Raw genomic sequence first — 16,823 nt, 5'->3', positions numbered from 1 at the left:
CCCCAGCCACTCTGGGTGGCTCCCAACAGAATTCAAAGCACAATAAAACATCAAACATTTAAAACTGTTGTGGAAATGTGGCACGACAAATGTATTCTGCCCATTCACTGAGGTCCAGCTCCGAGGGCCTTCTGGCGGTTCCCTCCCTGTGAGAAGTGAGGTTACAGGGAACCAGGCAGAGGGCCTTCTCGGTAGTGGCGCCCGCCCTGTGGAACGCCCTCCCAGCAGATGTCAAAGAGAAAAACAACTACCAAACTTTTAGAAGACATCTGAAGGCAGCCCTGTTTAGGGAAACTTTTAATGTTTAATAGGTTATTGTATTTTAGTGTTTTGTTGGAAGCTGCCCAGAGTGACTGGGGAAACCCAGCGAGATGGGCGGGGTATAAATAATAAAATATTGTTATGATTATTATTATGACAACAAAAATGGAAGGATGAGAAAGTGAGGATGACAACGTGGGCAGATGCGTCCTTATCTACCTCTCTCTGTTCAAGGAGAGAGATTGAGATGGGCAATCTGGTGCCCTCTAGCAGTTGCTGGTGTAAAACTCCCACAATTCCTGATTATAAACCATGCCTGGTGCTGTCACTGATCTGGAAAACTCTAGCCACAGTCCATGGACTCTTTGGTCTTCTCCCCTAGGCTGACAAACAGACACCCTCTCATTATTATGTTTTGCTTTGCAGTCTTTGGCGATCAAAACAGCCTCTCTTGCCGAGGCGGAAAACATGGCGGACTTGATCGATGGCTACTGCAGGCTGCAGGGGGGGTTGGACACCTCTCTCATCGTCCGTCCCAACAGAGGTGAGAAAGCAACCCCTTGAGCCCGGCCAAGCCTTACCACCTTCACCCGAGGCCATCCTCCAAGTCCCACCACCATCTGAGGTTGGGCAGTGTGTGTGTGTGTAGGGAGTCTTCTTGGCTGTGACACCTAGTGGGTGGAACGCCCTTGCCAGCCAAGCCTTGCCCTGTGCCCACTCTGAGATGTTTCTAGTTGCGTGTCGAGACCCCGCAACCACCCCCTCACAAAGAATAAGACACCAGGACACAGATATTAGGTTAATGTTATTGGGCAAATTTTGGCCACAACTTTATTGATTACAGACCGTGAGCGGTATTGGCTTAGTTTATAGCAGCAAGCCAAGTGGAAGATCTCCGGCTCACGCCAGTGTTTAAATTGCTCCTGGTCACGCCCCCCTAGCCACCGGATTGGCCAGCTGGCACTGACGTGGTCAGGATCCCCCAGGCAATGGGGGACTTTGCCCCCCGCCCCCGGAGGAGAGGTGGTGGCCAAGCGGTCCACCGCAACTCCTCCCCACAGGTAAGTGGAGCGGATTTCCAGATGACCTGTGCTTGCCTCTAGGTGCAGCCCTGATCCAGATTTGTTTGCACAAAGTTTGCGCTTGACAGGCTAGACCACATCACCATCTAGTGAACCCAAATGTCCTATGTGAAAAGAAATTTGCACTGGAAAGCGCAGGATAGCAACCGCCAGATGGCAGTGTCGTTGCAAAAATGTTGGACGAACAATTCCTGCTCCATCTGAAATCTCCCTTTTTATCTGCCCAGATATTCCAACATTGCACACAGCCGGCTTTGATTGCCTTCTTGTGGTCCATCTGGTTTACTCAGCGGAGGCCCTGCTGAATTTTATTGTATTGCTTTGTTCTTATACCTGCCTGTTCTCCTGGGAGGAAGTGCTGGAGGGCGGTCGATAAATCCTGTAAATAAATAAACCTTCAGTGAACGTGCAGCTGGCAGTGAAGAAAGGTTGCAGCATTTAGGACTTTTTAACTTAAAGGGAAGGCAAGAAAGAGTCGGCGTGGTAGAAGTTTATAAAATTGAGCGTGGCGTGGAGAAAGCAGACAATCTTTCCCTCCTTCCTCATAACACTAAAACTCATGAATATTCAGTGAAGCTGAATGTTCAAAGATTCAGGACAGATCAAAGGAAGCCCTGCTTCACGCAGCATGTGTTAGACTATGGAACTCCCTGCCACCGGAGGCAGTGATGGCCAACATCATAGATAGCTTTAAAAGAGGATTGTGCATCAAGGTCCCCGAGCCACCCCAATACCTCACACCACACACATCAATTTTTGTTTAAGGTTTTTGGCATGAATTTGGCCACAACTTTATTTAAATACACACACTTGAGTGGTTGCTTAGGCATTGGTTACGACTATCTGTCCCCACGCCCAGGGACAGAACTGACTTCCGGATTCCAGCGGAAGCCAGTCAGGGAAAACAATATTGGGGAGAAATGAAGCTGGGCATCAGTCCCTCACTTCTCACCCTCATGCCCCCTGGGGCTTGCACGGCCCAAGTCCGATGCCAGGGACTAGGACGAAAGGGATGGCAAGCCCCTGGATTCCTTTAATGGAATTCCCTTTCCGCACCACCATTGGAGGGGTAGGCACTTACCCCTCCACCAACCAATTTTAACCAATGCCTAACCGCCAACCTTACAAGTTGTGGCGATTTGCTACGCAGTAGGCAGAAACCAAATGGCAACAGCCAATCAGCCAAATGGACAAAATTCCTACCAGGCCCCTGCCTCAAAGCAGACGACCCCATGGCAGGCATAGCAAGGACAGAGGACAATGAACTCCCCCTTTTCAGGGAGGGTGATCCGATGCACGCAGCCCAAGAGGAAGCCCCTGTATTTAAGCCCTCTGACCCCTCCCACCAGTTTGCAACATAACAAACTCCCCAGAAACACACTTTTGCCCAATCACAGCTCCTGGCCAAATATTAGCCACAACAACAGTGGGGTGGTCTTTAGGCCCCCACCACAACACGTTTTCTCTGTTACGGAGAACACGCTTTAGATAAATTCATGGAGGGCAGATGAAGGTGACGGACTATATGGAATTGGCGGAAATGATTGCAGAATCCGAGACCAGGGAGAAGAGTTGGTGGAAGAAGATTGGAAGAAATTTAAAGACTTTTTGCAGAAATACTGTAAAATTAATGAATGTTAAAATGATGTTGGAATGGAAATAAGTGGTTTTGGTAATAAGGTTAATAAGAATATGCAAATATAGATCGTTATATGGATGGAAATATATAGTTATAATAGGTTAAGATACAGAGCAAAGATAAATGATAGAGGGTAAGGATTTGCTGAAAGGATTTTGTAAACGGGAATACAAAAAGGGGAGGTGTGAGGAGGTCAAGGAAATAAGTAAATGAGCCTAAAGATATTGAAAAATGGATTTTTTCTTTTTAAATTTTTTTTCCTCTTTTTTTCCCAGCCAGCTGTTTTTTGTATTTTCCTTTTTCTCTTTTAGGTCCTCTTTTTGGTGTTTTTCTTGTTATCTTTTTTCTTTTTTTGTGAAATCTGTGTTTATGTGTAATCTTTGGTATAGAGTTCTCGGTTCTTTGAACCTATGTTTGTTGTAAAATTTTAATAAATATTTTATATGAAAAATAATAATAGATAAATTCATGGAGCAGGAGGGGACTATGGCTGGATGTTGTTAACCAGGAAGGCTCTACTTTGGCTCCACAGTTGGAGGCTACTGACTACCAGTTGCTGGAAACCACAGGGAGGAGATAAAATTATTGTGCTGAAATCCAGCTTTTCCTTTTGGGCATCTAGTTGGCCACTGTGAGAACATGATGCTGATCCAAGATGGTCCATTGGCCTGATCCAGCACGTTCTTCTTAGGTTCATATGAAAAGATCAAAAAGGGGGCCTTGATGCCTTTGTTTGTAATTGCGTGGCGAGTCCCCCCCCCCCGTGGAAATAATGACACGTGACACAATTATTAAGGTTAATGGGCTAAATAAGGCCACAACTTTATTGGTTACAGGTGATGAGTGGTATCGGCTTAGGCATTGGTCCAGGAACGTTGGTGTTCCTGCCCACCTTTAAAAATAGGGGTTAACCCTTTCTCCTCAGCATCCTGTTTGAACTCCCCCACCCCACCTCCCCCAAAAATGTTTGCATTGTGAGGAAAGCTCCCCTCCTATGCCTATGGGCAATGGCAGGTTCAATGGAACTTCCATGTTCAGGGGGAGTCTATCTCTTAATATTGGGTTGTGTGGCTAGTTCGCGACCGCCCCAGGTGGAAATAATGACACATGACACAATTATTAAGGTTAATGGGCTAAATATGGCCACAACTTTATTGGTTACAGGTGATGAGCGGTATTGGCTTAGGCATTGGTCCTAAACGATTATATCCGACTCCAGTGCGTCTGCTTGAAGTCTGGGAAGGGTTAACCACCAGTAGGGGGAGTCCTGCTGATGCACATCAACTAGGAACTCTCCTGGGGTCACCGCTAGGGGGCGTGCCTTAGGCCCTCACCTCCCTAGGCTTCGGACAGGGCCATGCCCCCCAGAATCCTATATCGGACTACCCTTCAATATGTGGGGCAGGTGATGGCGCTTCCTCCCCTCTTCCAACTACAGAACAATACCAATGCCTAACTGCCAATACCCAGAAAGTTGTGATGATTTGCTACGAGGTAGGCGGAAACCAAGTGGCTGGTGCCAATTTGCCAAGTGGAAAAATTCCTACCAGGCCCCTCAATGGCGACCAACCGAGGTCCATAGCAAGGTCAAGGAACGAAAACCTTATAGGGAGGGAGGGTGGGAAAAGCAGGAACAGCTGGCAGGCGGGAAAGAGGGAGATCCCTGGCCACGCCTGCCTTAAATAGGGCAGGCCACGCCCCCAGAGCCAGCTGATTGGCTGGCCAGGGGGTGACGTGGCCGGGGATTCCCCCAATCGTGTGGGGGATGGGCTCCAGCCGCTGCTCGCATGGTGGGGTCGTGAAGCCCGCAACTCCACGTCCTCCGAAGGGCGGAAGTGGCTTTATCAGATAATGGGCAAGCGCACACTGTGTTTCATCAATGCTCATGGTCCCTCATGGAACATGTGCAGAGGAAGGCGACTGAGATGATCAAGGGTCTGGAAACCAAGCCATATGAGGAACGGTTGAAGGAGCTGGGTATATTTAGCCTGGAAAAGAGGAGACTGAGAAGAGATAGGAGAACCATCTTCACAAAGCTTAAGGGTTGTCACGTGGAAGAGGGAGCAAGCTTGTTTTTTGCTGCTCTGGAGGGTAGGACTCGAACCCATGGCTTCCAGACACAAGAAGGGAGGTTCCCACTAAACATCAGGAAGGACTTTCTGACAATAAGAGCTGTTCAGCAGTGGAACAGTCTCCCACCAGAAGTGGTGGACTCTCCTTCCTAGGAGGTTTTTAAGCAGAGGTTGGGTGGCCATCTGCCATGGATTCTTGAGCTGTGATTCCTGCCTTAGAGGGGGTTGGACTAGATGACCCTCGGGTCCCTTCCAAGTCTATGATTCTATATCAGTAATACGGTGGCCTGGCGTTGTCAGGCCATGAATGCTTCCAGGAGGGGGTGCAACTGACTGTTCCAGAATCCAGATTAGAGATGCCTCGTGTTTGTTTGTTTGGTGGGGAGGATAATGGGACCGAGCAAACGAACACCTGGGCGAAGAATGGGATGGAGTAAGGGAAATCTACTAGTCCCTGTTGATTTGGAGGCAAGAAAAGAAGCAAGCGAACCCATCTGTCAGCAGTAGCGAGATGGGGAGGCTGAGCCCAAGCTTTGAGTTTCGCATGTGCTCCATAGCTGTCAATGTTTCCCTTTTTTTAAGGGAAATTCCCTTGTTCCGAATAGGATTCCTCACAAGAAAAGGGAAAAGTTGACAGCTGTGATGTGCTCTCTTGATCTTCCTTTCCCTCTTCTTTCTCCACAGACAATGATAAGAGGATCAGCCTGCCCCAGGTCCCAGTACAGTAAGTATGAATCCCTCTAACCCAGTGTTTTTCAACCACTGTTCCGCGGCACACTAGTGTGCCACGAGATGTTGCCTGGTGTGCCGTGGGGAAAATTGAAAAATTCAAAAGATTTTTTTTTAAAAAAAAAGGTCAAATTTTCGCCCACTAGGCAGGCGCTGGACTGTGTCCACCCTATTTTCCCTCCATCCTGGGTGGGGATCAGATCGGATGGCATCGGATGAGAGCGGACAGGCGGTCCGCTCTCATCCGATTCCCCAAGAGAGCAGCGGGGCTCTGACATCTCCCTCTCCACACACAGTGCGGAGACGGAGCTGTCATCCGCGGGATCAGCGGATCGATCCCCGCTGAGCAGAGAACGGTCCGCAACGTTTTTGTTTGCCATTAAAGAAAAAAATATTAAACCATGCTTGAATGTTAAACCATGCTTCTTTGTGTTTATTTGATTCCTATTCAAGAGAATTACTTTATATATAGTCAATATAGGCACAGAGTGAATTTTTTTAACATTTTCTAATGGTGGTGTGCCTCGTGATTTTTTTCATGAAACAAGTGTGCCTTTGCCCAAAAAAGGTTGAAAAACACTGCTCTAACCCATAGTTACCAGATTTTTTTCAAGGAATCAAGGGACATTTCCTTTTTCTCTTTTACTTTTGTTTAATTTCATGCTTTATTATTTTAGGAAAGGGTTGCCCAGAGTTCTTGCCCTTTTTTTGGGGGGGGGAACCCCAAAGTTGTCAGGCGTGCATCTAGACACCAGACAGGCAGAGAAGCCCATCTGTTTGTTGTTGTTGTTTAGTCGTTTAGTCGTGTCCATAGCTGTCAACTTTCAGATTCGAAAATAAGGGATCAGCAGCCTCACCTGTCCCGGGGACTGTCTACAGAATATCTAACAATGCGGGATAGTAGCTGGAAGCAGCGGGAAACGGCGCTGGAATAAGGGAATTTCTCACAAAAAAAGGGAAGGTTGACAGCTATGGTCGTGTCTGACTCTTTGTGACCCCATGGACCAGAGCACGCCATGCACTCCTGTCCAGGTGGGCGGGGTATAAATAATAAATTATTATTATTATATATCATTCACCGGAGACTCTTTCCACCCTCAGGCACATAGAGGAGAGGAGGTCCACGCTGAGAGAGAGCTTCAGTGGGGGTGAGTTGAATCCTGTCTTCCTGCCATCCGATCCATGAGGACTATCTGCTTCAGGAAAAAATAAAATGAATTGCAAGCCGAGCCAGAGAGAGCAGCTTCGATCCATCTGAAGCCACTGGAGGAGCACTTTTTCAGAGAGTCGGTGGAATTACGGAAGCATAATTTGTGCCCACCCAAATTCTGTTGTCCTTCTTCCACCTCTGACCCAATAGGTTTCACAGGTTTACAAAGCATTGCGAATTCTTGCCGGATCTTGTTTGTCTAGAGGCAATAACGAGGGCAGAAAAACCCACGTACATGTCAGAAGAGATGATGCCTTCAACTTTTTTGTTTTATTTTCCTATTTCTATTCCACTTTTTATTCAAATAAATCCCAAAGCGGCTTACAAACAAAAGATAAAAATAGCACAACTCTTTTTGGTGTGTTCTTGAGGGGCAGGTGGTTGTGGGGATGCCCTCATGTTTCCGGCCTGCCTCCCGTTTTATATCAACATGTAATTAAAATACACAGTGGAATAATATTCAAACCACCCACGATTAAAACCCGCCCCCATTAAAACAGCTTAACAATTAAAACGGGCTGCTTTGTTCCAGATTCTGATATTTATGCTGAAATTCCAGACGAAGCATCCCGGCCGAAATCTGGAGGTAGGTACAACTTCTGGACCACTTGCGAATTAATTCTGTCCTCTTAGGAATGAATTGAGGCACAGGAGAGGTTGATTGGCTCCGGCATCCGTTCCAGGGGTGGCTAAGGGGGTGCCCTCCAGATGTTTGAGGACTGCAGCTCCTATTGCACCTGGCCATTGGCCAGGCCAGCTGCTTTGGCTGATGGGAGAAGGCATTCGACAGCATAGAGAGGGTAGCATGTTGGCTACCCCTGATCTCTACCTATGTGGTTCACAAGAAGAGGCCATATCACAATGTAAGATGCAAAGCTTTCAATGAATTTTAGTGGCTTCTCACAGGAACAATTTCTAGACCGTGGGGACTGGGTAGGGCAGGGGCAGTCCCAGTAGGAAATTTCCATCACTAGGCTAAATGCAGAAAGCCGTGCAAGACGGTCATACCTCGGGTTGAAGTAGCTTTGGGATGAATATTTTCGGGTTGTGCTCTGCGGCAACCTGGAAGTAACGGAGCGCGTTACTTCCGGGTTTCACCGCTCGCGCATGCGCAGACGCTCAACATGACGTCACACCAATGCACGGAAGCGTCGAATCGCAACTCGCAGACGCGGGTTGCGTTCGCTTCTGTGCAAGTTTAGAAAGGGGAATGTTACTCTGCTAAATTGTAGAACTTGATAACTTATTATTATTAACACAAGTTGGAAAGTAGGAAAGGCTATAATCGAACAATATATCCTCTCCTGCATCCCTGGACATCCCCACACCTGCGAGGTGGCCAGTATGATTATTGCCAAATTGCAAGTGGGCAGTTAAGGTTTTGAAAGAGAGTGATTTGCATAAGCCCATCATAGTGAGTTTGTGCCATTGCAGAGCTGAGATCTGAGTAGAGCATTTTTCCTCCAGCAGCAGCAGCAGCAGCTTGACCCTTTAACCACTGCACACTGCCACCAATCTACTGCCCATACCCCCTATTGAGCTAGCAGTTGCTGGCAGGCAAAACAGTCCCCCCCCCTTTCTGGTCTATACTAATGGAAGTTGTGCTTTTTCCTTCATTTAAAACTGGTGTGTTGTTGACGCTTTCTCTTCCACAGCTCAACAGTTTGTGATCTCCCGGGAAGATGTCGCCCTGGGCCGGATTCTCGGAGAGGGTTTCTTTGGTGAGGTCTACGAGGGCGTTTACACCAACGAGGTGAGCCATCATAGAATCATGGAAGGGACCACAGGGGTCACGTAGTCCAACCCCCTGCAATGTAACAATCCTTTGCCCCAGGTGGGATTTGAACCCACAACCTTGAGATTAAGAGTCTCATGCTCTACCTAGTCAACTATCCCAGGACTTTGAGAGCAGCAGGATGCTATACAATATACCATCACTGGAGATCTTCCAGGCCACAGGCCTACCTAGGCTTGCTAAGCCTCTGAATTTGGCTTGCCAGGCCTTTTTGGGCAAACCTTGTCCCATTGTAAATCACCTGACGTCATTTGAAATCAGGTGCAGAGGTCTCTTGATCTTCAATCTTCGCAGCCAATGCCACAGCGCTAAGACTGGAGACGGCGCTGTGACGCCTAGAGCTAAGATCAAGAGGTGAGACTCTGCCTGTTCTCTAGCCGTAAACTGAAAGAGCAGGAAGCCTTTTTCCATGCGTCCGATCTTAGCGCTGTGGAACTGCAGCACTGATTTCAGAGATCACCCTGTGTTTGTGCCTTTTACTATCCAAGAGCAAGTAGGGGCATATCTCTGATAAGCGCTAAGACGGGAGGCGGGAGGCAAGCCTCTTCCTCCTCAAACCACCTGATGTCATTAGAAAGGTGATTGAAAGGTGGGTGTTCCTGCCCACTTTTAAAAATAGGGATTGCTCCCCCAAAAATGTTTGCATTGTGAGGAAAGCTCCCCTGCTATGCCTATGGGCAATGGAACTTCCATGTTCAGGGGGAGTCTATCTCTTAATATTGGGTTGCGAGGAGGCATTGTTTATTCCCTGTCCCGCTTGAGGGCTTCCTACAAGCATTTGGCTGGGCACTGTGGAAATCCAGAATGCTGTGTTAGATGGGTCTTTGCTTTGACCCAGGAGGGATCTTCTTATATGTGCAGAGATTTGCGCGTGCGCCCTCTGCAAGGGTGGGCATTCCTGCTTTCCAGCTCCCATGCATTTGGCTGGATTTAAGTTGGCCTGCAAACCCTGCCGTCTGCGCTGCTTAGCTTCAGCCAAGCTTTGAGTCCGCCTCTCGTTCCAGAGCGGAGACCGGGTCAGCGTGGCCGTCAAGACCTGCAAGAAGGACTGTACAGCTGAGAACAAGGAGAAGTTCATGAGTGAAGCAGGTACGAAGGCAGGCAGGCAGGCAGGCAGGCAAGCAGGCAGGCAGGCAGGCACCCACTAGAGACAGGTGGGAGGTGTGCAGAGGAGGGCGAGATCAACGTATGAGGAATGGTTGAGGGATCTGGGGGCATTTAGCTTGGATAAGAGTCCAGTATACCTGAAGGAGCGTCTCCACCCCCATCGTTCTGGCCGGACACTGAGGTCCAGTGCTGAGGGCCTTCTGGCGGTTCCCTCCCTGCGAGAAGCCAAGTTACAGGGAACCAGGCAGAGGGCCTTCTCGGTGGTGGCGCCCTCCTTGTGGAACACCCTCCCATCAGATGTCAAAGAGAAAAATAACTACCAAACTTTTAGAAGACATCTGAAGGCAGCCCTGTTAATAATAATAATAATAATAATAATAATAATAATAATAATAATAATAATAATAATAATTTATTATTTGTACCCCGCCCATCTGGCTGGGTTTCCCCAGCCACTCTAGGCAGCTTCCAACAAAGATGAAAAATACACTAAAATGTCACATATTAAAAACTTCCCTGAACAGGGCTGCCTTCAGATGTCTTCTGAATGTCAGGTAGTTGTTTATCACTTTGACATCTGCTGGGAGGGCGTTCCACAGGGCGGGCGCCACCACCGAGAAGGCCCTCTGCCTGGTTCCCTGTAACTTGGCCTCTCGCAGTGAGGGAACCGCCAGAAGGCCCTCGGAGCTAGACCTCAGTGTTAGGGAACTCAGTTTAGGGAAGTTTTTAATGTTTAATAGGTTATTGTATTTTAGTGTTCTGTTGGAAGCCGCCCAGAGTGGCTGGGGAAACCCAGACAGATGGGCGGGGTATAAATAATAAATATTATTATTGTTATTATTATTATTATTATTATTATTATTATTATTATTATTATTGAGAGCCTGCTCCAAATATCACATAAGGTGGAGCAAACTTGTTCTCTGCAGCTTGAGCAAATTCACCTGGCAAGAAAAGAGATTCCTAAATATCAGGAATAACTTTCTGACGGTGAGAGCTGTTTGACAGTGGAAGGGCTCACATGGAAAGTGGTGGGCCCCAAGGGTCATCTAGTCCAACCCCCTGAATTGTAGGAATCACAGCTCAAGAATCCCTCCAAGCTCTGCTTAAAAACCTCCAAGGAAGGTTGATAGAAAGGAGTGGGTGGGTGCAGAAACTAGCCCACTGTAACTAGCCCCCCCCCCACTCCAAGGATTGCCTAGAAGGGAATGTGGGCCTCACTCAGGCTGAAAAGCCCCCTCCGCCATATAGGGAGAGGTGATCCTTTGGGTTTCCATTTGAAGGAGTGAGCATAACGTTAAGTGCGCCTTCAATGCATCCACAGTGCTGATGAAGAAAATGGACCACCCCCACATTGTGAAGCTCATTGGCATCACCGAGGAGGAGCCCACCTGGATTGTGATGGAGCTCTACCCTTACGGAGAGGTGAGAGGCACAGAGCCGAGAGCCAAGGAGGAAGCAGGTGTGACCAACCCAGGAAGCGGGGCATTGTTGAACGTGCAGTAGCAGGGATCATTCAGTTTGTAACTCAAGGGTTAACTCTGTTACCTGTAAGTCAGCTGGCTGAGAGGGCTGAGGGGGTTGCTGAGCATCAGAGAAAGTCGCATGACGTTTGGTGGGGCAGAACGTGCTCTGATGGGCTGTCTAGCTACGAGAAAACTTTCTCTCTGGATCTACGTGGGGCTACCTTTGAAGGTGACCTAGAAACTACAACTAATCCAGAATGCGGCAGCCAGACTGGTGACTGGGAGTGGCCGCCAAGACTATATAACACTGGTCTTGAGAGACCTACATTGGCTCCCAGTACGTTTCTGAGCACAATTCAAAGTGTTGGTGCTTGAAAGCCCTAAACAGGCTTGGCCCAGTAGACCCAAAGGAGTGTCTCCACCCCCATTGTTCAGCCCGGACGCTGAGGTCCAGTGCCGAGGGCCTTCTGGGGGTTCCCTCCCTGCAAGAAGTGAGGTTACAGGGAACCAGGCAGAGGGCCTTCTCGCTGGTTGCACCTGCCCTGTGGAGCGCCCTCCCAGCAGATGTCAAGGAAATAAACAACTATCTGACTTTTAGGAGACACCTGAAGGCACCTCTGTTTAGGGAAGTTTTTAATGTTTGCTTTATCGTGTTTTTAATATTCTGTTGGGAGCCACTCAGAGTGGCTGGGGAGACCCACCCAGATGGGTGGGCTATAAATTTATTTATTTATTTATTTATTTATTTATTATTATTATTATTATTATTATTATTATTATTATTATTATTACAGTAGTACCTCCGTTTACGTAACCCTCTGGTTACGTAAACTTCGGGATGCAAAAGCAGCAAACCCAGAAGTATTTTTCCAGGTTTTGCTGCATGTGTAGAAGTAGACCTCCGGTTGCAAAACCCTCGGGATCCAGCCGGACGTCCGGACATAGCTGTCAACTTTTCCCTTTTCTTGCGAGGAATCCTATTTGGAATAAGGGAATTTCCCTTTAAAAAAGGGAAACGTTGACAGCTATGCCTCCAGAACTGATCCCGCCCACAACCGGAGGTACCACTGTTTTATTTTCATTATTATCTTTAGCTGAATCTAGCCCTGTTCTCAGCAAGCCCTGCCCCTAAACAGGCAAAATCCCCTTTGTTTCTTTCTCCTCAAGTTACCTGCAGTTCTGTTCCAATTATTCAGTAAAGTTTATTTTCTCCCTGCCCTACTGAAGTGAGGAGGAAGGGGGATTGAGGGAGGGGTCTCTCCTAGGGAGGGGCATTTTGAAAGTGACTCTTCTCTCCCTCATCCTTCCTTCTTCCCACTGCAGCTGGGACGCTACCTGGAGCAGAACAAGGCGTCGCTGAAGGTGCAGACCCTCATCCTCTACACCTTGCAGCTCGGCAAAGCCATGGCCTACTTGGAAGCCATCAACTGTGTGCACAGGTACGAGAAGGGCACTTCGCCCCCACCCCACGGAGCCAGCCCCACAAGGGCAGCGGGAGGGTGGCATGTATCAGAGACACGTTTTCGCAATGCCAAACTTGCACACCTGGGCTTCTCCGCAAACAGACACCCATCATCTCTGAGAAATCGAGAAAGCCCAGGCTTCTTATTGGTGCCAGACGGACCCTACCTGTGTTCCTCTGTGAGGCAAGGATGCAGAGCAGCCCTGGGTACCGGAAAAGGCATCTCAGATAGTTCTGTAGTTAGAGAAGGAATGTGGGGGATAAGTCAAGAAAATGAATTGGAGACAACTCCCAGTGGAATTGCTAGCAGAGCCTGATTTGCAGGGTGGGCGGGTCTAGAGTGGATTTGATGACATAAACTCCAGTGGGGAGAGCATTGGGGTCATGCGCAAGGAGCTATGCACATGCACAGGTGCACTGCTCAGGATGGAAGTCTCTCTCCCAGGACCTCCAGACATGCACCACAGAGAGGTCACTTGCGTCTTCTTCTTGTTTAGCAATCACCCGTAGCTGAGTAAGATCGTCTTCCAAAACAGGGAGTTAGCAGTGAGTCCGTAAGTGACTGTGGAGGCCAATTCTGGATCCACACATCCTTCCACAGTGGGGACATAGGTTTCCAGGTGGGAGTTGATCACGGTGAGGGTTTGCTAAGTGTGCCTTCCTCTTAGCACGTTTCTCCCTTGCGTCCTGAGTTTGAGCATCTTCAAAGCCCCTGACACCTTTGTTTGGTAAAGGCTGTTCTCCCACTGGAGCGCTCGCAGGCCAGTGTTTCCCAGTTGTCGGTGTTTATACTACATTTTTAAAGATTTGCCTTGAGACAGTCTTTAAACTTCTTTTGTTGACCACCAGCATTACGCTTTCCATTTCTAAGTTCGGAATAGAGTAGCTGCTTTGGAAGACGATCATCAGGCATCTGCACAGCATGACCAGTCAAACAAAGTTAAAGAATCATTTCTTCGACACTGGTGATCTTTGCTTCTTCCAGTACACTAGCATTAGTTTGCCTGCCTTTTCAAGTAATGTGTAAGATTTTTCGGAGACAACGGCTTGACTTCACCCCCAAAGGCAAACTCTTCTGTTGTCTCCCAAGACAGACAAATGCCAACAACAACAACAACATTTGTATCTCACTTTTCCTCCAAGGACCTTTTTAAATAAAATTAAAATTTACAAATGTGATAAGCATATAGACACTTAAAACTTTAAGATAAACTACCACAGAGAGCTGACCCAGAGTTACCCCTGGAACCGAGTTTGGGGATTTTCTTAACAAACTAGTTTGGGTCGCGAGATGGTTTGCGCCTACAGATCTGTGCACAGAATCTGGCAACCATCTGGGTCATTTTCTGATCTTTGTCAAACAGGAGAAGGTTGAATTTTTGCTTTTCCGGGAGGTCAGCGAGCCTCACCAGTAGAGGATCAATGGTCTCACTATGTGCATCTTCATAAAAGGGACATCTAAAGAACAAGTGTTCTGGGCTTCCTATCTCCCCCAGTGAACAGGCGCAAAGTCTTTGAGCGTATGGGACTTTTTTAAAGGCTCCTTCCAGAACCGGCGAGGGCAGAGCTGAGCTTCTGGCGAGTGTAATGGCCCTTCTTGCATTTTTGGATACGAGAAAGAAGAGATATGTTGCCGGTGCAGCTATATACCGTATTTTGCGCCCCATAGGACGCACCGGCCCATAGGACGCACCTAGTTTTTTGGGGGGGAAATAAAGAAAAAAAAAAGAAAAAAAATTATTTCCCCCACAGGTGCGGGGCTGGAAGAACCAGGTCGGGGAACAGCGGGAAGGCACGCTCCGCCTCCCTGCTGTCCCCCGAGCTTGTGGGGCTGGCGATTAGGGAGAGGTGCGCTGAGCCCGGGACTGCAGGCAGCTCTGTGCAACCCTTGGAGCCGGTCTCCCAAGGGTTGCGCAGAGCTTCCTGAAGCCTGGAGAGTGAGAGGGGTCGGTGCGCACCGACCCCCCTCGCTCTCCAGGCTTCAGCGAAAGCCTGCATTCACCCCATAGGACGCACACACATTTCCCCTTCATTTTTGGAGGGGGGAAAGTACGTCCTATAGGGCGAAAAATACAGTATCTCTTGATTTCTCCAATTTTATAGGCGGGGCACCTTGAGCAGTCCTGTTGCCAAGGTCCTTAAGTCAGCTTCCGTAGTTCTCCCTGTTTTGTCCTCACAACAGCCCTGTGAGGTAGGTCAGGCTGAGAGCAAGTGACTGAATGAGGTCATCCCATGAGCTTCGTGGCTGAGTAGGGAATCGAACCCTCTTCTCCCAAGTCCTAGTTTAGTGCTCTAACCACTATGCTGGCTGTCTTGTCTTATCGGTGAGCGATAGATGACCCGGGGGTCCCACCATGGCATGTGTACTCAGGCACTTCTGCTCCACCCCCCCCCATCATACCTATTGCCCCCCTCCACCTCCCAGAAAAGAAGTGGCCAATCTCACCTTGTCACCTGCAGGGACATCGCTGTCCGGAATGTACTGGTGGCTTCTCACGAGTGCGTCAAACTGGGAGATTTTGGGCTCTCCAGATACATTGAGGATGACGAGTATTACAAAGGTAAGGAGGGGCGGGTTGGGGGTGTCCCAGAGCTCCAGGCTGAATGGTTATATTTTCTGAGAATCCTCCAGAAAAATAATATCTCAAAGAACCTGTTGATGGCATTTTTACCATTGTACTGTTGAGCGTGGTCTGTGTGTGTGGTTTGGGAGCTGCACGGCCAGGGAAAAAGCAATGCTGTCCAGGGTTGTAAAGACTGCGGAGAGAATAATTGGGTGCACTCTTCCCACCTTGGATCAAATCTATGCTTCCAGGTGCCATAAGAAAGCTGCAGAGATAGCGCAGGATAGTGCGCACCCTGGAAATGATCTCTTTCAGCTTCTGCCTTCTGGAAGAAGGTACAGGGTTATAAAGACTAGGATTAGCCGCCTGAGAAACAGTTTCTATCCAAATGCGATTTTGGTTTTAAACGCAGTGTAAGGAGTCTCTATGGGAGTATATTGTATTTTTAAATGGGATATCAGAGTTTTTAGGGGGCTAACCAGGTAGGGATAGCTGGGATAGCAGGCTTCTTGGTTTCTGAATGTCTTATGTAGATTTTTCAATTTTGTTGTCCTGTATGGTACAATGACGATAAAGATATCGTATCGTATCATATGAAAGGATCAGCGCAAGTCAAATGTGAGTGTATTGTATTACCCCAAAAAAGTCTCAAAGCAATTTGCAGTATATATACAATGCCGTTGAATATGACTAAAACAGTACAGCCATACCTTGGTTTTTGAATTTAATCCAAGCTGCGTCGGACACTTGGCTTCCAAAAAATGTTTGCAAACTGGAACACGTTACTTCCGGGTTTGCAACGTTTGGGAGCCAATTTGTTCGACAACTAAGCTGTTCGGGAACCAAGGTGCGACTGTACGCAATATTCCCCAGAACGGAGTGTAAGGTAGTCTCTTGTATTTAATTATGGGGAGTCAGAGTTTTTAGGGTGTTAACCAGGCTGGGATAGCAGGCTTGTTGGTTTTTGAATGTCTGATGTAGATTTCGTTGTTCTTTATGGGAAAATCACGATAAAGATTATCGTTTCATATCGTATGTTGCATACATGTAATTAAAGTCCGCCTGGCCACTGCTTGTGTTTGCTGCACAAGCTGAATTTGACCCTCGCTGGTGCATCGAAAAGATGCCCAATTCACGTGCCCAACATCTTGAGTGCAAAGGATTGGCGCAGTAACACAGGAAGCCACCACATAATTGGGTATGTACATCTTAGCGCAGTATTTTCTGCACTCCCTGGCAGTGGCTCTCCAGGGATTCAGGCAGGTGACAATCACAGCCCTACTGGAAGATGTCATTGGGATTGACGCTGAGACCATCTGGAGGCAAAGCTGATGTTCTGCGGCTGAGCTACTGGCCTTTCCACCAAAAATATTGGGTAACCAGGTGGGAAAAGGCCTCCACCCAAGGTCTTGGGATGTCCCTGCCAGCTGGAAGAG

General features: G+C 48.1%; 1 protein-coding gene across 7 annotated transcripts in view; it reads left to right on the top strand.

The window, feature by feature from the left end:
* The window catches only part of PTK2B (protein tyrosine kinase 2 beta), a 119,793-nt gene that overhangs the window by 79,621 nt on the left and 23,349 nt on the right, over nt 1-16,823 (top strand). For all 7 annotated transcript variants that reach the window (XM_081188452.1, XM_081188451.1, XM_081188450.1 and 4 more), the window contains 9 exons: nt 688-805; nt 5,739-5,778; nt 6,885-6,931; nt 7,526-7,579; nt 8,649-8,746; nt 9,793-9,877; nt 11,220-11,320; nt 12,685-12,800; nt 15,284-15,384. In XM_081188452.1, the coding sequence (XP_081044578.1) occupies nt 688-805; nt 5,739-5,778; nt 6,885-6,931; nt 7,526-7,579; nt 8,649-8,746; nt 9,793-9,877; nt 11,220-11,320; nt 12,685-12,800; nt 15,284-15,384 (760 nt within the window). The remainder of the gene's footprint in view (nt 1-687; nt 806-5,738; nt 5,779-6,884; nt 6,932-7,525; nt 7,580-8,648; nt 8,747-9,792; nt 9,878-11,219; nt 11,321-12,684; nt 12,801-15,283; nt 15,385-16,823) is intronic.

Source organism: Podarcis bocagei, assembly GCF_964188305.1.
Source record: "Podarcis bocagei genome assembly, chromosome: 3".
NCBI classification, from domain to species: domain Eukaryota; kingdom Metazoa; phylum Chordata; class Lepidosauria; order Squamata; family Lacertidae; genus Podarcis; species Podarcis bocagei.
The sequence above is the reverse complement of the archived record's forward strand: the minus strand, read 5'-3'. Positions and strand labels throughout refer to the sequence as shown.